At 32.0% G+C, this 17,419-nt stretch overlaps 2 protein-coding genes across 4 annotated transcripts in view; one reads left to right on the plus strand and one right to left on the minus strand.

Annotated features, from left to right (window-relative positions):
• The window catches only part of LOC141456295 (sodium/hydrogen exchanger 9B2-like), a 53,314-nt gene that overhangs the window by 18,627 nt on the left and 17,268 nt on the right, over positions 1-17,419 (plus strand). Inside the window, exons 3-6 of one of the 2 annotated variants that reach the window (XM_074132168.1) lie at positions 9,610-9,927; positions 13,819-14,001; positions 16,947-17,122; positions 17,300-17,406. In XM_074132168.1, coding sequence (XP_073988269.1) covers positions 9,610-9,927; positions 13,819-14,001; positions 16,947-17,122; positions 17,300-17,406 — 784 coding nt within the window. The remainder of the gene's footprint in view (positions 1-9,609; positions 9,928-13,818; positions 14,002-16,946; positions 17,123-17,299; positions 17,407-17,419) is intronic. The other variant, XM_074132169.1, reaches the window with a different exon arrangement.
• Positions 1-17,419, minus strand: part of LOC141456313 (uncharacterized) — a 37,822-nt gene that overhangs the window by 16,975 nt on the left and 3,428 nt on the right. Inside the window, exons 2-4 of one of the 2 annotated variants that reach the window (XM_074132220.1) lie at positions 11,409-11,519; positions 6,276-6,383; positions 5,411-5,558 (exon numbers count right to left, since the gene is read on the minus strand). In XM_074132220.1, coding sequence (XP_073988321.1) covers positions 5,555-5,558; positions 6,276-6,383; positions 11,409-11,512 — 216 coding nt within the window. In that variant the 5' untranslated portion in view covers positions 11,513-11,519 and the 3' untranslated portion in view covers positions 5,411-5,554. Of the gene's footprint in view, positions 1-5,410; positions 5,559-6,275; positions 6,384-11,408; positions 11,520-17,419 lie in introns of those variants that run through there. The other variant, XR_012459695.1, reaches the window with a different exon arrangement.

Consider the following 17,419-nt stretch of genomic DNA (forward strand, 5'->3'; position numbering starts at 1 on the left):
GACTTAAATTTAATGCAACCCACCATATTCCAAGAGTATCGGCCGCTTAATTTGCCTATGTCCTAAGGTCCCGGCATCGATTTCAAAGTCTATTTTATGGACTCTAGCCTTTCATGGATCAAAAGCTTACAATTGATTTCCTGTACACCCTCTCCATGAACAAAGAAAGTAAGCTTCTAAAAAAAAAAACCACTTGGCAGCCAATTGAATACAAACTTCAGTCAGCTCTCTTACGGGCACTTTATAGTAATGTTGTGGTAGGTTACCCATCTTAATTATCTGCCCAGCTTCTTCCAAGGGGAGTTACTCTCTTTGAAGCCCCTCGATAAACTCCAGATCTGCATTCCGGCAATACCTTTGCTTCTGTCCGCAGAACAGACAGTGTAACTACAATAATAATCAGACACTAGTGGAGGACCTATCTTCTGTCGTTTGTTACTCCCCACTCAAGTAAGTCATCATAAATGAAAGAATTATTAGTTTAGTTCAACCTTCCATAGCAGGTCAAATGTCCCCACCACCCAATGTTCGATTAAGTTAACTGTAATGCTAGCATTCTAAGTTTAAGTTAGAAAAAATATAAAGAAGAAAGACACTTTGAAAGAAAATTTCGTGGGAGTGGCCACTAAGAAATTTTACTTTGTTCTAAAATATTTTATCAATTAAATGACTGAAGCAAGTTAGGAGTTTAACCACTGCGCACTGTTAAAATAGGTCAAAAGTAAACCTTATACTCTACTACACAACCGCTAAAACTTTTCCCTATTTAAATTTATGCATCAAATATGATTTCAACTGTTGTCTGAAGCAAAACAGATAGAATAACTTTAAAGGTAAAAATGCGAAAACATAATATCGATGTAGTGATTTCGTGAGGTTTCAAAATGACGATTTCCAGTGAAAATTTTTCATGTTTCAAAATAGGTGGAAGACAAAATAAAGTAGCGAAGATTACGGTAAAATCATGGAAAATAAAATATTTTTTCTTGGAAATTGTTTCAAATAATAGTTATAGGTTCTTACAGGAGCAAATGGTAATCTAAGTGTAAAGAAAAATTGTTGGGATTCGTCCTCAAGAAAGATATTGCACTTCTAAACACGTTTTTAATGAAATACGTATAAAAAAATTTGTTCTGATTGTAGAAAACATAAATTTTAATAATGAAATATATGTGCTAATATTAACGTGGGTGGAAGGACACACCCAAATAGTTGGTCTAGGGAGATTTGCGTCCATTCACTGCGCTATCTACACAATCCAACACAATTATTTGCATTCAGTCTTACTCATTCATTATTTTTTTCGATACTGCCTCTTTTTAATAATTGCCTTTTCTCTGACAATTCGTTAAAAAAAAAAGTCAACTGCGATCTTGTCAACTCTTATTATTGAAATTGTGTATTCACCTCAAAAAGAAGTTTGTTTAAAGCGAAAGAGCGCACCACTGATGTAAACGAGCTGGCGAGCAAAATATTATGGATAGAAAAACTATAGGAAGCGCAAACTTGAATTTTTTTTATTCTACTTTTGATGCAGTCTCGACTCGTCTCGGTCATTTCCTAAACTTCCAAATCTACCTCTCGAAATCTAGTCATATCTGTGAACTGTGACTTTTACAATATTAGTGAGAATTTATTGTTATATTGTGTTATTATTAATAAAAAATATTGTTAAAGTACGGATTTGCAGCAATTTCTTTTTCCTGAAGTGTGAATTGCATATGCTTCTCTCTATTCAAAGAACTTTCGAATAAGCAATTTTCTTCAAAAAAAAAAAAAAAAAAAAAAAAACTGATTCCATCCATTTCAAAAGAATCCAAAGTGGTCCAGAATTAAAGAAAGGAGGCTAATTGATTTTCTTTAAAATTTCATTAAATTTTAAACTATTCACTGTTCCATCTAAGATCAAAAAGTTTATGCGTTGTTTATCTGTTAATTTTGTCATGAACGTGTGAGGAATACTTGGAGTTATCCTAAAAAAAAAACCTGCAGAAAGAATTGTGGATGAGAACCTGAGTTGGTTTGGCCATGTCCATCTGAATAAAAAGAAAAGACTAGCCAAGGCTTCTCACAAGGCTAAAGGTAGAGAGAGAGAGAGAGAGAGAGAGTGGTTAGGAGAACTTAAGAATTGCACGAGGCAATTACCAGAAGGGGTTGGATTGAAAGAGATATTAGCTGTTAGCTTCGGATAGGAAGCAGTTCTAATGACACCTCTCCTCACCTAGGGCCGTGGAGTGGATGATTGAGAGAGTATTGGGTATTAAGTCCGTTATTTGAGGCCTGTACTAATGCGGAAGCTGATTTGCAAAATATTAGAATTGGACATTTATTTCCCATCACTATTCATTCATCGTACGACGGACAGCCTTGACCTTCTTCTTTTCAGTTGATGATTTTGGCAATTCAATTTAACATTCCTGAACCAGTTATCTCCATCAGAGCAGCAATATCAGTAATATGTTATTTATTAATGTTGAGTTTTGATTGTAAATACATTGTCTTAAATTTGCAAATAATTCAATCATCCTTAACAAAATTATGTTTTTCTAAATTGGAATAAAAGTTCATTGAATTTAAACGTCTTATATTTTATAATTGCTTTCTAATTTCTTGCAATTATATGTTTAGTAACTTTCGCTTCATGTGGTTAAACTTGCATACAGATGATTTTCACTTTTTCCTAATACTATCAGTTCTGTATCTAAATGGCAGAATTGAATTAATATTCTATAAATTTGAAAACATAATAAGCTAATATAGCGAACAATTAATTTTTCAGTTTTGTTTGTGGGTGGTGTAGAAAGTAATTTATTATCCATCACCCTTTCACATTTAGGCGATGAATTAATAAAAATATTTTTTGGAAACGGAGCCTGAAAAGGTATAATAACTAGAATATATCGGCTCCTCTTTCTTGCTGTGGTTCAACACAGAGCCGCCAGAGTGATCGCCAGGTATTGAGGCGAGTTTGGCTTCCTTGGGGGAATCGAATCTGTCGCCCGGTTTTTCTCTAAAGAATATTGGCAGTTACCGTAGTTGGAGGAATGTAAGCTCGCTCTCCTTAGAATACTAGCACCCTTTAAATTTGGAATGACCAATTTTGGAGTATCTAGAGTGAGCTTTGCGCATAGGGGTTTGTATGAAACTATGGAGACCCAACTAGCAAATATACTTAAGAATTTCTCAAATTAACCATTAAATGCCTAAACCGAGTATCACATCTTAGCTTTGCGAGCCTCGCCTAACGATTTGGATCAATTTACCTGCCTCGCAAATACCAGGATTAGTGTTATCGGGAGAGGAATAAGCACAAGGGAATGTTGGGAAGATTTGTATACTCAAGTATATCTTAAGATTTTGTAAACAGCCCGAACACTGCATCTGAGAATGGGCTCTTTAGAAGAAAATAAATGATTAAAGAGGACATAACGGACACTGTGGGCTCAAATCCGCGCCATTGGCGCACTCTAATAAAATAAATGCACCTTGAGTTCTATCACTTTTGATTAGAAACATTTTCCTAAGCAAATCTATTGTTCATTTTCTGGAGAAATCAACCCCCTAACATTCCTCTAAAGGAATCCTTTAGAACAATGTTCAGAACTACCACTAATATAGAATCAAGAGTAGTTACAGGTATTTTTGCAATTTCAAGGAAAAAATCGGTCAACGGAAGTACAATTTACAAAATAGGTTTCTGTGTTTTTTTGGAATCTTCCCTACTATTTTTGCAATCATTTTCATTAAATTTGTATTATTTTAATCTGCTAAACAACCTCTTTGGTTTAAACACTTTTTCGGAAAAGGTAATTTAATGGGTTTTCTGTAGAATTTATAAATGCAAGAGTAATTTTAGCTTTTCGAAATTTGCGTTGAAGAAGATACATCGTGCTGCTGCAAAAAGAACTCAGGTTACCCAAGCCCTATTACAATCCACAATATTCCATTCAAAAATAAAAGTAAAAATAATTTGTAAAGATTCGAAAATACATAGATACATCGATCCAATTCATAGATAGGTAATTAATTCGATTTTATAGTAGTGGCTACAACGTTGATTTAATGTTGAATTTTTATGAAAATAAACTTACTTCAGGCAGTAGCGGTATACGCATCATAACTTTGTTCAAAGTATGTGGCAAGTTAAGAATCTGTAAGTGTTCAAGAAAGCGACCTTTAGTAATTCAATAACTCAGAAATTGCTAGCTTCATTGTTCAGTAAATAACCAGCTATTCCTACATGGCTCTTCCCCATACAAGTACTCTTGGATAGAGCCATATCTTAATCTATTTTACCACAGACAATGCTGATATTTATTTTAGGGCAATTTTAGCATTTATTTATAATCTTGAAACAAAGTTTTGGAAATATAATGTGAATAGACTATTTCGCACAAGGCACTAATAAAACGGCAATGGTGAGTTCGTTCATCATTAGGGAAATATGCACATAGTAGATTAATTTTGGTTTTATGACCACTGCAATAAAAATAAAAAAAATGGAAATTTGGTGTTCTGCGATTTCTTTCCGAATTTTGAAGTAAACCGATCCCCGAAAAATCCTGATGACGTCAGAAATGGATATCTTGAGAAGAAATTAAAATAAAAAACGAATCCTCTGAAAATAATAGGTGGATGCTGATGTTTGTATTCATAAGATATTTCAGCGGTAATAATTATCAGATGGTCCCTATCAGTCGCAGACTTGTAGAGAGAGTATAAGTAATACATAAAAGAGTTTCAGTGTGATTCATAATGTCTTCACTATGAACCTATCTGTCCATCCAGTAAATATACAAGTTATTACTTGAAGACAAAACCTCCAGTGATATGACTTATATTTACCTTTATCTTCAAATTTGTTATGCTCATTAAATGAAATCACCATTGCTGATGCATACATTTGCATTTTAATTTTACACTTTTAAATCAGCATTATGTTTACAATAATTAAAACATTATGGAACAATGATACTATACACGTGTTTGTTAAATGAGTCAGTCTGATATGCTCTGCTTTTTGATCTCATACTCGTATCAAAAACACGTGTACGATGTTTTTGTTTTTCTACTTTTTTAATGTTATCAATATCGATAGGGTATTATTTTTGTTCCATCTATTTAAACAATGGAAATTTAGAGAGAAAACACAATCGATTTCCACTTTCAGAAATTATTTCGATGCTAACAGACAACTTTTTACTAATTGTAAGATGGTGTTAATTTTTACCGATTTCCTTCAGCCGTTCTGTGACAGTGCATCTCTCCTTTACTATCTTTCCCTGCTTTCCGTCATCATTTCCTGAACCTTCTGTTTTTCTGGTGAAAATTGCACAGCTCTTGATTGCAACCATAAAATAATGTCCAAACATAAGTGTTTGAAAATAAAGAGTCTGATGTGAATACTCACGACTTTATGGATGTTCACGTAATTAAATTATCTTAAAACTTAAGATTGTGTACTAGAAATTTTCTACATAACTCATATTTAGGAAAGAATTCTAGTAATAGAAGCATGACATCACAACTTCTTCAAAAACCACTGTAATCTTTGTTATCTGAAAAGTTTTAAATCAATTTCAAATGAAAAACATTATGGACAATTACAAAGAGAGATTAGATCCGTAAAAGAAGGTACTTTACAATTACATCTTATCTCCTCTCCTAGAACTCTACTGAAATGAAGCTACGAAAAAAATATCATTAAAAGAAAGCGATCTTTAAGTAGTGTGCAAAAGAAATTTAAAACAAATCATTGAAGTTATTCTCAACAAACGAAAAGATAAATCTATTCAGTCAAGTGGAACTTCAGATCAACAGATTTCTTAAAATTTGGAGTTTTGGCCTGGTTCTTAAAAAGTAATCAATCAATCTTGAGATTTCAAGGTTAAAATTTCAGATCTTTAAGATCCAAAACGGAGTGGGATTGGTATAGTGGTTATGAAATGTGATTCTGTATGTAGGAATCTCAAGGTGTAGCCACTTTTTATTTGTTGGAAAAAATGGTAATAGTAAAGTATATGCTTCCGCCTCCGTCCAGACAGTAATTGGTTGTCAACCCCGCCCGAAAAACAGGTGATAACTTGTTACTTCTTTTTTTTACAGTAAAACAAAAAAGTAATTTTAATAATTTCATCAATTATGTCCTTATCAAAATCAACAAGAATAAAAATTTCAAATCCAGAAATACGCCAAAATATTAAATTTATTTTAAATAATTACTTGGTCTTAGGTATATCACTTTCTTCCCTTATAAACTGCTAATTTAGACTCACCTCCATATTCCACTTTTTCTTTCGTCTTTCTCCGATGTTTTCTTTATGTCATCCTTTCTCAATTGGTTAGCTGATTTCGCCCAAAATCCTACAGCAGGGTCGAGGCACCTAAACCAAATTTCAAATTTAAACTTTTAATTATTTTCTGTTTTTCAAATTATTCGAACTACATAGAGAGATAGGCAAGTCACAAACATCAGTGGTAAAACTACTAATAAGTAGTAGTTTAAGTCGTAGAGATTAATATTAGAGGTGAAAACTGAAATCAGAAAATCTACAATCCTACAATAAATATGAGAAAGTTTTCAATAGAGTAAATGGCATTAGAAATACAAATACATGAATAAAATGAAATATACGGTTTTTATAGCTGCTAAAATATTAATCTTATTTTCAGACGGGTGAAGGATTAGATAATAGAATGTGTTTAATAAAAATAGCAGTTTTATCGATTTTGCCGGCACATAATGTATGTTGCGATGAGAGAAGGAGGGTAGGTTTTGGTTGTCTGTTTAGATTAAAAAAAAAAAGAAATGACAGACTAACCTTCATAGGGAGGCCTGGTGTCTCCGTTAGTGACTCTTATAGCATATTTGGCTTCAGATTGAGTTCTGAATAAATATAATCAATCCCTCCTCTTTGAAAATATTAAAGAGAAAAATCTGGTGTGTGAATCTCATCACCATAATAAAAAATGGGAAATTACTTCCAAATTTTTAGTTTTCCTCAAATAGGACATAACCTCTAGGTGAAACCGTCCTCCATAGGTATTTTTGTTACGTGCTTTTACTGTTGTAGAAGAAGATAATGCGCTTGTTGTGCACATTTTAAATTTCGAGCGTTCACTAGAAACATCAGTTTGGAGGGCCTTAAGTCATTAAAAAATATGTTTTATATAATGCGTTAAAAACTTATTTCGTTTTGACGTACAAATAGATTGTACAAAATATATTTTTTCGGAAAAAAACTAAATTTAGATTATTTAACAAGATTGCAACAGGAGTAATGGAAAGCAATATCAAAAATAATTAAAGTTATATGATGAGTGACCATTTTTAAAAAAATATAAAACAAGAGCGCTTTTTGTTGAAAAAGGAGAAAGTACAAGTGCGGTAGGCTGAATATAACATGATTTGGAGCCTTCAAATGAGTTGGAACGGACCATCAAGTAGCCAATCAACGGAAATTGGAATGTAAGAGTCTGAATGAGCGCAGACGGACACCCACTCTCTCTCTCAGAGTCTAGAGAGAGTAACTCCTGTACGATGGAGACATGATTAAATATCACCCAGTATATAACAGTGTGAATTAGAGCATTATCAGAACTGGAGCGTCAACCAAACCCATCCAAGCAGCCTCCCATTGTACCTGCCACCATACACTGCAGTATAAAGTTAATGTGTTCGTTGTGCTTAAATATGATTATTAAGTTGCCAAATATTGTGTGGCTAGAAATAAACATAGTCATTCAAGCTTTAGTGAAACACATTCAATGTGTTTCTACCGAGGAAAGAATGTTGATCACCCTTTTATTTAAATATTAAAATTAATTCTTGGTATATAAAATTTAAATAAAGTACTGGATCTACGTTACAGAAATTCTTGAAACCAAAAAGTTAGCTCTCAGTATGGACGCATCTTGGATTGATGGATTCTGACCAAATCTTTACTAGGATACCATGCACTGTCTCTGAAAAGAGAGATCAATGTAAATTTTTGACGCAGTTTTCGTTTTTGAGATATTTTGTAAGCATAAAGAAACACATTGATCTCGAAAAAAAAATGTGTTCGTTTTCACTGGAAACCACAAACATGTAAATAAGTAGGTTGGTCATCCATCAACCGACAAAATAAAAAAAATTAAGTGATGGTACATAAAATCATAAATAGTCCATAAATGGATAGTGTAGTTTCTATTTTTCGTGTATTTACAAAAAAAAAATCTTAGAAAGTTAATAAAGTGGAACTTTAATAGAGGGCGTCCCTTAATCACAAGCTGGCAAAGTCCAATTGATTTTTCATCTCAGTCAGCTGATGTTGACAAGTTCGCAGCAGTCTCGCTTTTTCATTCAGTCGTTTACTTTAAAATCATTTAAATATAATTATTTTAGGAACAAATTTACGATTATGTAATTTTATCAATACATGTAGCTATAGCTAAAACAAAATTTCATTGATAGCATCACCATATTTGTGATGAGGGCACGAATTTTTCACCTTGCTCTAGTATTTTGGGTTTAGGATTCTGGAGAATCTATGAGTTTATTTACTCTCCAAAACCTTTTTTGTTAAGTAGACCTAAGAGAACTGCGAAAATTAAATATTGAGTAATCTATATACCACATTTTTAAGTTTCCAAAACTAATGAAAGTGAAAATATTTAACTAGCTCTTATTTAAAGTTAAAGCCCATCCTTCGACGTTATCGGAAAATTTTTGTTTGGGTAAAATCATTATTATAGCAGTCTTAAAACCGGGTCAATTAGTTGGCCATAGTGAAAACTTCATACGTTGTTCTTTTTATTTCCAACTAAATGTACATAAATTACGAATGCGTTCCTGTTCATTACCTTCTTGAATATGAAAACAAAAGTTTCTGGGAAATCGAACTTTCTAGCATGATAAGTTTGATTCCTTCCTCTTTAGTACACCTATTTCCAGGGTAGAAGAACCCTGTTACCGCCTCTTTCCCTGTATTATCAAACAGTTGGCATGCAGACTAACAGCCAGGTCTGCTCTATAGGGTGTTAAGCTCTGTGAAGCATCGAGGCTTAACTCGCGAGGCTTTTGAGCTAGCTTAGTAACGTAGAGCAACAACAAACCTGGCGACTATTTCAGGCGCTTCACCTAATATCTTTAATATTGGAAGTATATATTTAATTTTTGTAGGAGACTTGAATATTTGAAAATGGCTTCCACATTTCTTTCAAAAGTATTGACATGAGCTTTCCATCTGACTTTGAACACGACATATCTCCGGAGTTGGTCACCACCGCTTGTGCTCGTTATATGTACCCTTCGTGGCCTTAGGATCATGGTGGATTCAAGCTTCATCTCCTCTGTTACATTTGATTGCTGTAGAAACTGAGTAAAGTGCTTCCCAGTGATTTTTCACAGTAAAGAAAAATGGGAAATAGAAAAATCTATTTTTGTAGGACAACTTTGGAAATCAAAAATCATTGAAAGAATGGCACTCTAGTTTGCACGTGTCTTGGCCTCCTGTATCAATGACTGCTCTGAATATGGCTTGATATTCTCCACCTGCACTCTACCACCACATCTTTATCAAATAATCTTTATGTTATGATGACAGCTTAATTTCTTTATTGTTTCAGCAACTGCAGCCGAGTTGCTAGTCTGTTGTCCAGCCAGTGCGGCTTGGGAAACTCTTGGCAAATTACAATTATTGGTTCATCGCTTATTCTGGTTTTATTATGGGCACTGCTCTACACTCTACTAAAAGTGGAGGTAACACCGGGCGGAGACCTCTTCAAACTGATCGTCTTGATTTTAGTTGCCTACTGTGCGGGCAAAGTAGTTGCCCTGGCAAAATTGCCGCCACTTTTAGGAATGCTTATAGCGGGTATTATACTAAGGACAATAGGCTTCTTCAAAATATCAGGCGTGTACCTTGATATTGTCATCAAACTTAGGTAAGTACTATTTTATGAATTAAATGATTATTTTCTCTATTGCTTGTAGGAGGAAGTATATTATCACCCCGAATTTCCTGTAGTGAGTTTTTGCCATTAATGCTTGTTTTATCCTCTTCTGTTGGCGAATTAATGTGTTCAGCGCTTAGTATGTGTGTGCGTACTTTAATAATCTAAAAGACGGTTATGACACTAATTTATTCATCCAAGATAATAAAGTCACTTCATCTCATAATCTTTACTTAACAAAAAAAAATACATTTAAAAAATAAAACTACATTTTATATCTAGAGGAAAGTCACAATTTGATTCCTTTCTTTGGCTGTTACATCTAAGTTTGTTGGGCAAAAACTATTGAAGTCTATGTAAGCTATTTATTCATTATTTTGTAATCACGTTTGCACAATTTGCTCATTTCTTACATGAAATTACTGGCCAATTCGAATACTAGTTTGGAAATAATTGTAAATCCATTATCTGTGTTGCCAAGTATGTAGTCATGTCAATAATTAACCTTAATCTTGTTCAAGGTAAAAAAAAAAAGCATATGAATTTTTTTATCAATAAATTGTGTAATATAAGCATTATGTAAATATGATAGACATATACTGGATTTATTTATATAAACGAAACCACATTATGTCAGTTTGCGTGCAGCCCTTCTCAAAGGCCTAACTTCTAGAGTCTTCAAACTTGCTACACACAACTAGTTCCATCCATTACGTATATACTTCAAAAAAATATATTTGCGTTATTGTAGCAAAAGATTATTAAACAAAAGCATATTAAAAAGAAGAAGAAGAGTTTCATTCAGTATTTTTATTAAAATTAAATAAATCAGTTAGATCAGGGTCATTAATAATTTGTATAAGAATAAAATATATTGCCCGGCTTTTTTAACAGAAAAAGTTTTCAAAATATCAACCTTGTCTCCGATGTTTAGGTTAATGGATTTTTTGTTTAATTAAAATTCAATAATATTCAAACATGTCATCAAAGTTTCAATGAAGTAAACGAAAATTACTTATGGTTTGTTAAGAAAACTCGAAGATGGTAAGACGAATATTTAGATAAGAGCCAGAATGGTTTCAAAGCGGGTATTATATCTAGGATGATAAATCAACTTATGTATATAAAAAAAAAGTAAAAGAGAAGTAAAACAATGCCTTTTTTCATGCGGGCTTTATATCCAACTACCAATTAAATGTCGTGGACGGAGGCAAAAGTACTTTACTGTAAATTTTACATTTTACCCTCTAAATAAAATTCAAGGCCTAGAACGGGAATCGAACCCAGTAACACAATACAATTTAGCTTTGTGGGCCTAGCCTCTTACCGCTCGGCCACCGTGGCGCTTAAATCAGCTTATATAAAGCCAAATAATAGAGGGTTAGCAAAATGCTTTCAAGGTCTATGAATGTGGTTAGGTATGGAGAAGAAAGGATGAACAGATTTCCAGTTTTAAGCACTCAAGTGCTTACCTTTGATCTATCAGTGCTGCAAGTACTAGACCTTCCTCAGCAATAGAATAGTGTTCAAGAAAACCAAACTGTACAGGTCTACGTTTCTCCCCATACATACTCATCAAAGTCCTGGAATCAAAGAAAAACATAAAAGCCAGTTAGTTGCAAGAAAATATTAGAGAGAAACTAGATGAGACGAGATAGGCTGCGAAAGGCCACAATAAGGGACAACTTGGATTGCAGCTAGTGGAAGAAAATTGATTACGCTGATTCGAGCATATGCTACACAAGGGAACCAACAGGTCGGCAACAGTGCGTATAAACCATAGGTTAATAGAAAGAGAGGTAGGGGTCGGTCGCGAACTAAATCGAAGGCTGGCTTGATGGAAGCATGAGAGAAGGAAGTTTAATTGAATAACAGGAAAAAGATGGCCAATCAAAAGAAGATCATTACTTTTTTGGGTGATTGACCACTTTAACGTTAGTTTCAGATCGAACGATGGATCATTTTGTAAAAATTGCTACCCAATTCAAGACCATTGCGCAGGTGGCTTTTGCCGTTGTGGATGGCATCTGGTAGTACAGTTTCCTTTTGATTACCATCGTTCTCATTTAAGTAAATTCTCCTGCTACCATTAATACTACAATATCTATAAATTATACATATTCGGATCATTTTCCCCTCCCAGTAAACTGAATCAAGATAGGGTTTATAAATTTTTTTATCTATAAAATTTTAAAGGACTTCAATAAATTATTATTTACAAAAAAAAAACTAAATTTAGCCTACTTTACCTTCTAATATGTATTTCTTAGCATTCCGATTCAAAACAAAGCAACTTTCACATTCTTTTTGCACCTTTTGATTCCAAATTTAATATTTAATTATAAATGTACACATAAAATCTTATTTCTATTTAACTAACGGCAATAATTAACAGTTAATTACTTATGTGAACATCTACGAAACCAAGCAGTAGCTAACAAAACTATCAGCATGTGTGATTTCCAAAAAGATTAATTGTCGAGTGTTGTTCATCGTTTTTGGTGACTGATTTATAATTTAAAAAAATAAAATAAAATGTATTGCCAATTTCATTCATAATTTACGGAAATTATGAATGAAATTGGCAATATTCTTTCTTCCTTTAAAAAAAAGAAATTATGTAACATTGAAATATATTCTGTTGAATTTCCACATCAAGCGGATACAGTATTTTTTTCTTAGAATCTCATTATATAATGCTTTGTTCTTTCTCAATGTTTTTATCCTTAAGTTAGAGATGATTACTTTGTTTATAGTTATCAATTTTTCAGATTTTGTGAGAAAAGATCCTTTTGATAGCTACAGAGTTCCTTTTTATTAATAATAATTATATGTTTCAAATAACATATGTAAACATAATTCCATGTTAATAACTTCAGTATTAAAATGTATGCATATCTATTTAAAAGATTTCCCACGTTTATTTAGGCTTTTAATCAGTGACATCCAGTTATTAATTCATTTTCATAATGGAAGTAATCAGTTCCACTAATCAACGTATCATTTATTTGAAGTTACAAATTATCTGCTGCCATCTAAGATCGTTATCAGTTCAAATACAAAAATTTTTTCATTTCTCAAGTCGTATTTTTTATTGTAGGTATTTTGCAATTTTAAAAGAGTAAGGTCAAATCTATTTTGATGTGCAATCTATTCTGCACAATCTCTTATTCCATACACTCCTGGAATAATAATTGGGGAAAACACAGAAATTAATTTAAATTTTGAAGGAATGAAAAGTATACTCATTCGGCCTCCAGTCTTAACAAAATGATATGATGTAAAAATACGAACAGCTCACTTTATAGTATTCCGACAACTGCTCGCTCGACCTTAGTGGCCTAACAGTTCGCGTAAATTTTGAAAGTTTTTTAAGTATTTACATATTTATAAATCTGATTCGTGGAATTATTATAGAATATAAAAGAAATGGAACATTTAACTATGAAATTTATATACTTTCTCAAGCTATACATTCCCACTTTACAAAGTTATAACAGTAGAAAAGTTTCGTTGAAGGAGTTTCTTCTCACCTTCTTGTTTAAATTAGGAGGTGAGAACTTTAAATTTTAGTTTCATTTGTTTATTTTTCATATTTGCTGAAATAAATCAGCAATTTGCAAAACTGAAGACGAAATCTATTCACTATTTAATAATCCTCTTCCAAAATATTCTTGTTATTACAAAAAAAAATCAATGCCAGAATCTAGGCAAAGATCTCTCTCAACTTTATTCCGCTCATCGTCCTCAAATAGAGAGAGAGACTAGGTTTATTGAGATACATTGTTGTTTTAGTGGGAGCAACTTTTTTTTTTTCTAAAGCAATTTATGTATGAAATACACAGATTTATTAGTAATTCAATTTGTTTCTTATGATTTCAGAGAAATAGCGCTAACAGTAATCCTAATAAAAGCTGGTCTAGGATTGGATGCTCCGGCCCTCTTAAAATTAAGTCTGGTTGTACTGAGACTGGCCTTGTTTCCTTGTCTAGCTGAGGCAGTAGCGGCTGCAGTCCTTTCACACTATCTCTTTGATTACCCCTATTTATGGGGACTTCTTCTTGGGTAAGTAATTTGTTTCTTCGTTTTTCTAGTCCGCCTTTTATGATTATATTTGATGAACATAACCAGTTCTTTTTAGGTTATCTACTTGTAACTTTAGACTTTCACTACCATTAAATTCATATTTAAAACTATATATTTAAGGAATAACTGTAAATTCCATTTTAATTTTCAAATAATTATTTGTATATCGAATAAACTTTTTGTTTCAACGTTTTTAAAATGCACGCACAACTTACTGAAACTCATTATCATTATAAAGTATTGTTAGTATTGTTAATGGCTTTTTTTTTTTTTTCTTTCTTTTTTTGTTAAAAAATAATTACATTCATCAACAAATAAATTCGTATCTATTTAAGTAGTTCAGTTGATAGTTCCCTACAATAGTATGGTAATTAGTTATGTATATTCAAGAGTAAATACGTGACTATGATGTTCAATTTTTATTGTCACATTCGTCACGATTTATGAGGAAACCAGTTTTCTTAAAAACTTATTAATGATTCAGATTTGTATATGTTCTTTGGATAACAATCTTCTTATTCAATGCCATATAAATGAAAAAATAAAATAAAAATAAAAAAATATCAGTTAATGCTTATAAGTGCCTCTACAATATAAAGTACATTTGACACCACTAACACTAATGTATCGTTACCCACATCAAGGCAATCAATTTACTCTACGGCGGGTTTGGTGTAAAGCTTTCGAGTTTGAGCTAGTAAAATATTTAGTTCGAGTGCAGCATACATCAAGTGTACTTTGTAGCGAGTAACTACATTCTATTTATTGGTACAATGTTAATACAATGCAGAGTACGATTCTTCTGAGAACCTAGTGGAGGCGAGAATCTACACGGATCCTTCCAAAATCCTAAAAAAAAAAAAAAAAATCATATATTTCAAATTCAGGCAAATATATCTGGGTTTGATAAGGTTGTACCCCAACAGCCAATGAAAACTAAGGAATCATCAAAACTCATAAAATATTAAATATAAATAAATTAAAATCATGGTAAGAAGAATTAAGATCAGAAAAATTTAGGTATATGATGTATAATCTTCTTAATAGGAAAACTTAAATAAATATTAACATTTTCACACTCTAACTTTTAAAAGTATGGTAATAAAATAATGAGCAAATCAGATAATAAAAAAATCTATTAATTGAATTACATTGCCCACCAAGTTCAAGGTAAAATCATACGTATTAAAAATTAACGTGACTGGCTCGAAATACATTTTTATAAGGAAACCTTGAAACTAGTTTCGGTGCTGAAAAACTACCACTTAATTGCTGCATCGTGACTAATAAAATTCATGTAATCCACAGACATTTAATAAATCTTCAAAGGTAATTTTACACCATGAGAAGTAGCATATATTGGTTCCATATAGTTTTAAAATTCCAGTTGTATAAGGAAAAGTGATCAAGATTCCACTTAATCACATACATTTGTAAATTTTATTCAGAGAAAAATGCATAAATTTATTTTAATTGCATTTCAAAGGAATGTACTTATTTATCGTAAATTGTTCGACGAAATTTCCTTTTTACAACTTTATCATCTGATTTTAGTTACTTTGATTAACTCCTAAAAATTGTGTAGATGTATGTAAACATCGATCCCATTAACTGATGATCAATTTAAGTCAACTTAAACTTATTTTTACCCACCTTGAGATTCTAATAAGCATACGCTTTGTAATAATTTCATCCCCAGCCTTGTGTGAGTTAATGTCACATTTTGAGGACAAACAAGTCTGCCAAGTTCATTTTAAACTGAATTTATAATATGGCAAATTGACCCAGAGAACTTTTTTACCTTTCTATTAATTATGTGAAGGTTACTTACAAATCTTTACTATTAATAATGCTAAAAATGTGAGCGAGATTAAAAAATATATATATTATCTAAAAATAAATAATACAAGGAATTATAATTAGACATTTATTTTTTCGATCATAAATCAACTAGCAGAGATCTTAAGAGAAGATTAATTTTATTCGGGGTCATTTCTGTTTTTCAAGCCTTACGATTTGTATGTTTTAAGCGAATTTGCTTGCATTATTTTTCGTCGATTTTTTAATTAACCATCTGTCACTTCATTATAATTGTAATCAAATTTTATTAAACATATAAAAATAAATATTATTATGGTCTATTTGAACATTTACACGCCATCGCTCTCTCACACACACACACACACACACACACACACACACACACACACAAAATGTATCAAGACCTCAGGATAAGCATACTTTTTACCGTTAGTGCTATCCGACAGCCTTTAGGGCAATTTCGACTACCCCAACTACGCTTTCCAAGGACGAATTACAAATTTATCATTTAATTCATCGTCTGCAATGATACATTTCTTGCAGTCTCAAAGATCCGGTGTTAGTTTTTTAATTATGCATCTTCAAAGCACCTTGGGATTAGCAACTTCTCTTCAAGAATCAATCTGGTATGCAAAGCCCAAAGTACAGAGCTTCTCGCTTTTGGTAATGTTACAGAGCAACAAAATGTTCAAAATATTACTACAAACAGAACATAAGATATATAATTAATTAAAAAAATGTATATATTGTAAATTAATAATCAAACCGATGAATGAATAAAATCATAAATATTCCCGATTAATTATGAAATCGAAATTCGGAGTTAATTTGCTTGTGGCGGGTGACATGTAAAACCGTATAAAACTATTCAAATCTTGTACTCTTGATTTTGTTTTGGATTTAGTATTTTAAAAACTTTAAAACAGCTCTCACTGAATTTTATTTTGATTTTCAATATTTCTTTTTTAATTTTAATTAATATCGTTTTTCACTATTTTTAAGATGACTTAACTAACATAAAAAATTCTGGGAACTTGCAACTGAATTCAGGACCCCAAATACCTAAATAATTTTGTACTAATCTTATTATTTAATTTTTCTAGTTTCATGTTGAGTGCTGTATCACCTGCAGTTGTGGTCCCAACTTTACTTAGTCTAAAAGAAAGAGGCTATGGAGAAAACAAAGGCATCTCCACGCTTGTTATCGCTGCATCTAGTCTTGATGATATTGTAGCAATATCTATATTTGGTGTATTTTTGGGAATGATTTTCTCAACAGGTTCGTCTATTTGGAAAACTTTATTATTACTAACTTTCATTTCTTTAGGAAGTAACTGTTTACATTTTTTTGGAACTCCAAAAATAATTTTGACCATTTAAATCTATGAAAATTTACCAAACATAAATAATATTTACTGCAAATTTCATTTTATTACTAACGCTTGTCCCTTTCTAGGTGATTTAACGCATCAGTTATTGCAAGGTCCTTTGGAAATGGTCATTGGTCTCAGTTTTGGTATTACTTGGGGCCTTATAGCTTCCTTTATACCTCACAGAGATGATGTAAGTATACTCT

This window comes from Rhodnius prolixus, unplaced genomic scaffold (genome assembly GCF_049639745.1).
Source record: "Rhodnius prolixus isolate KJV_2025 unplaced genomic scaffold, Rpr scaffold_4, whole genome shotgun sequence".
In the NCBI taxonomy this organism is placed as follows: Eukaryota; Metazoa; Arthropoda; class Insecta; order Hemiptera; family Reduviidae; genus Rhodnius; species Rhodnius prolixus.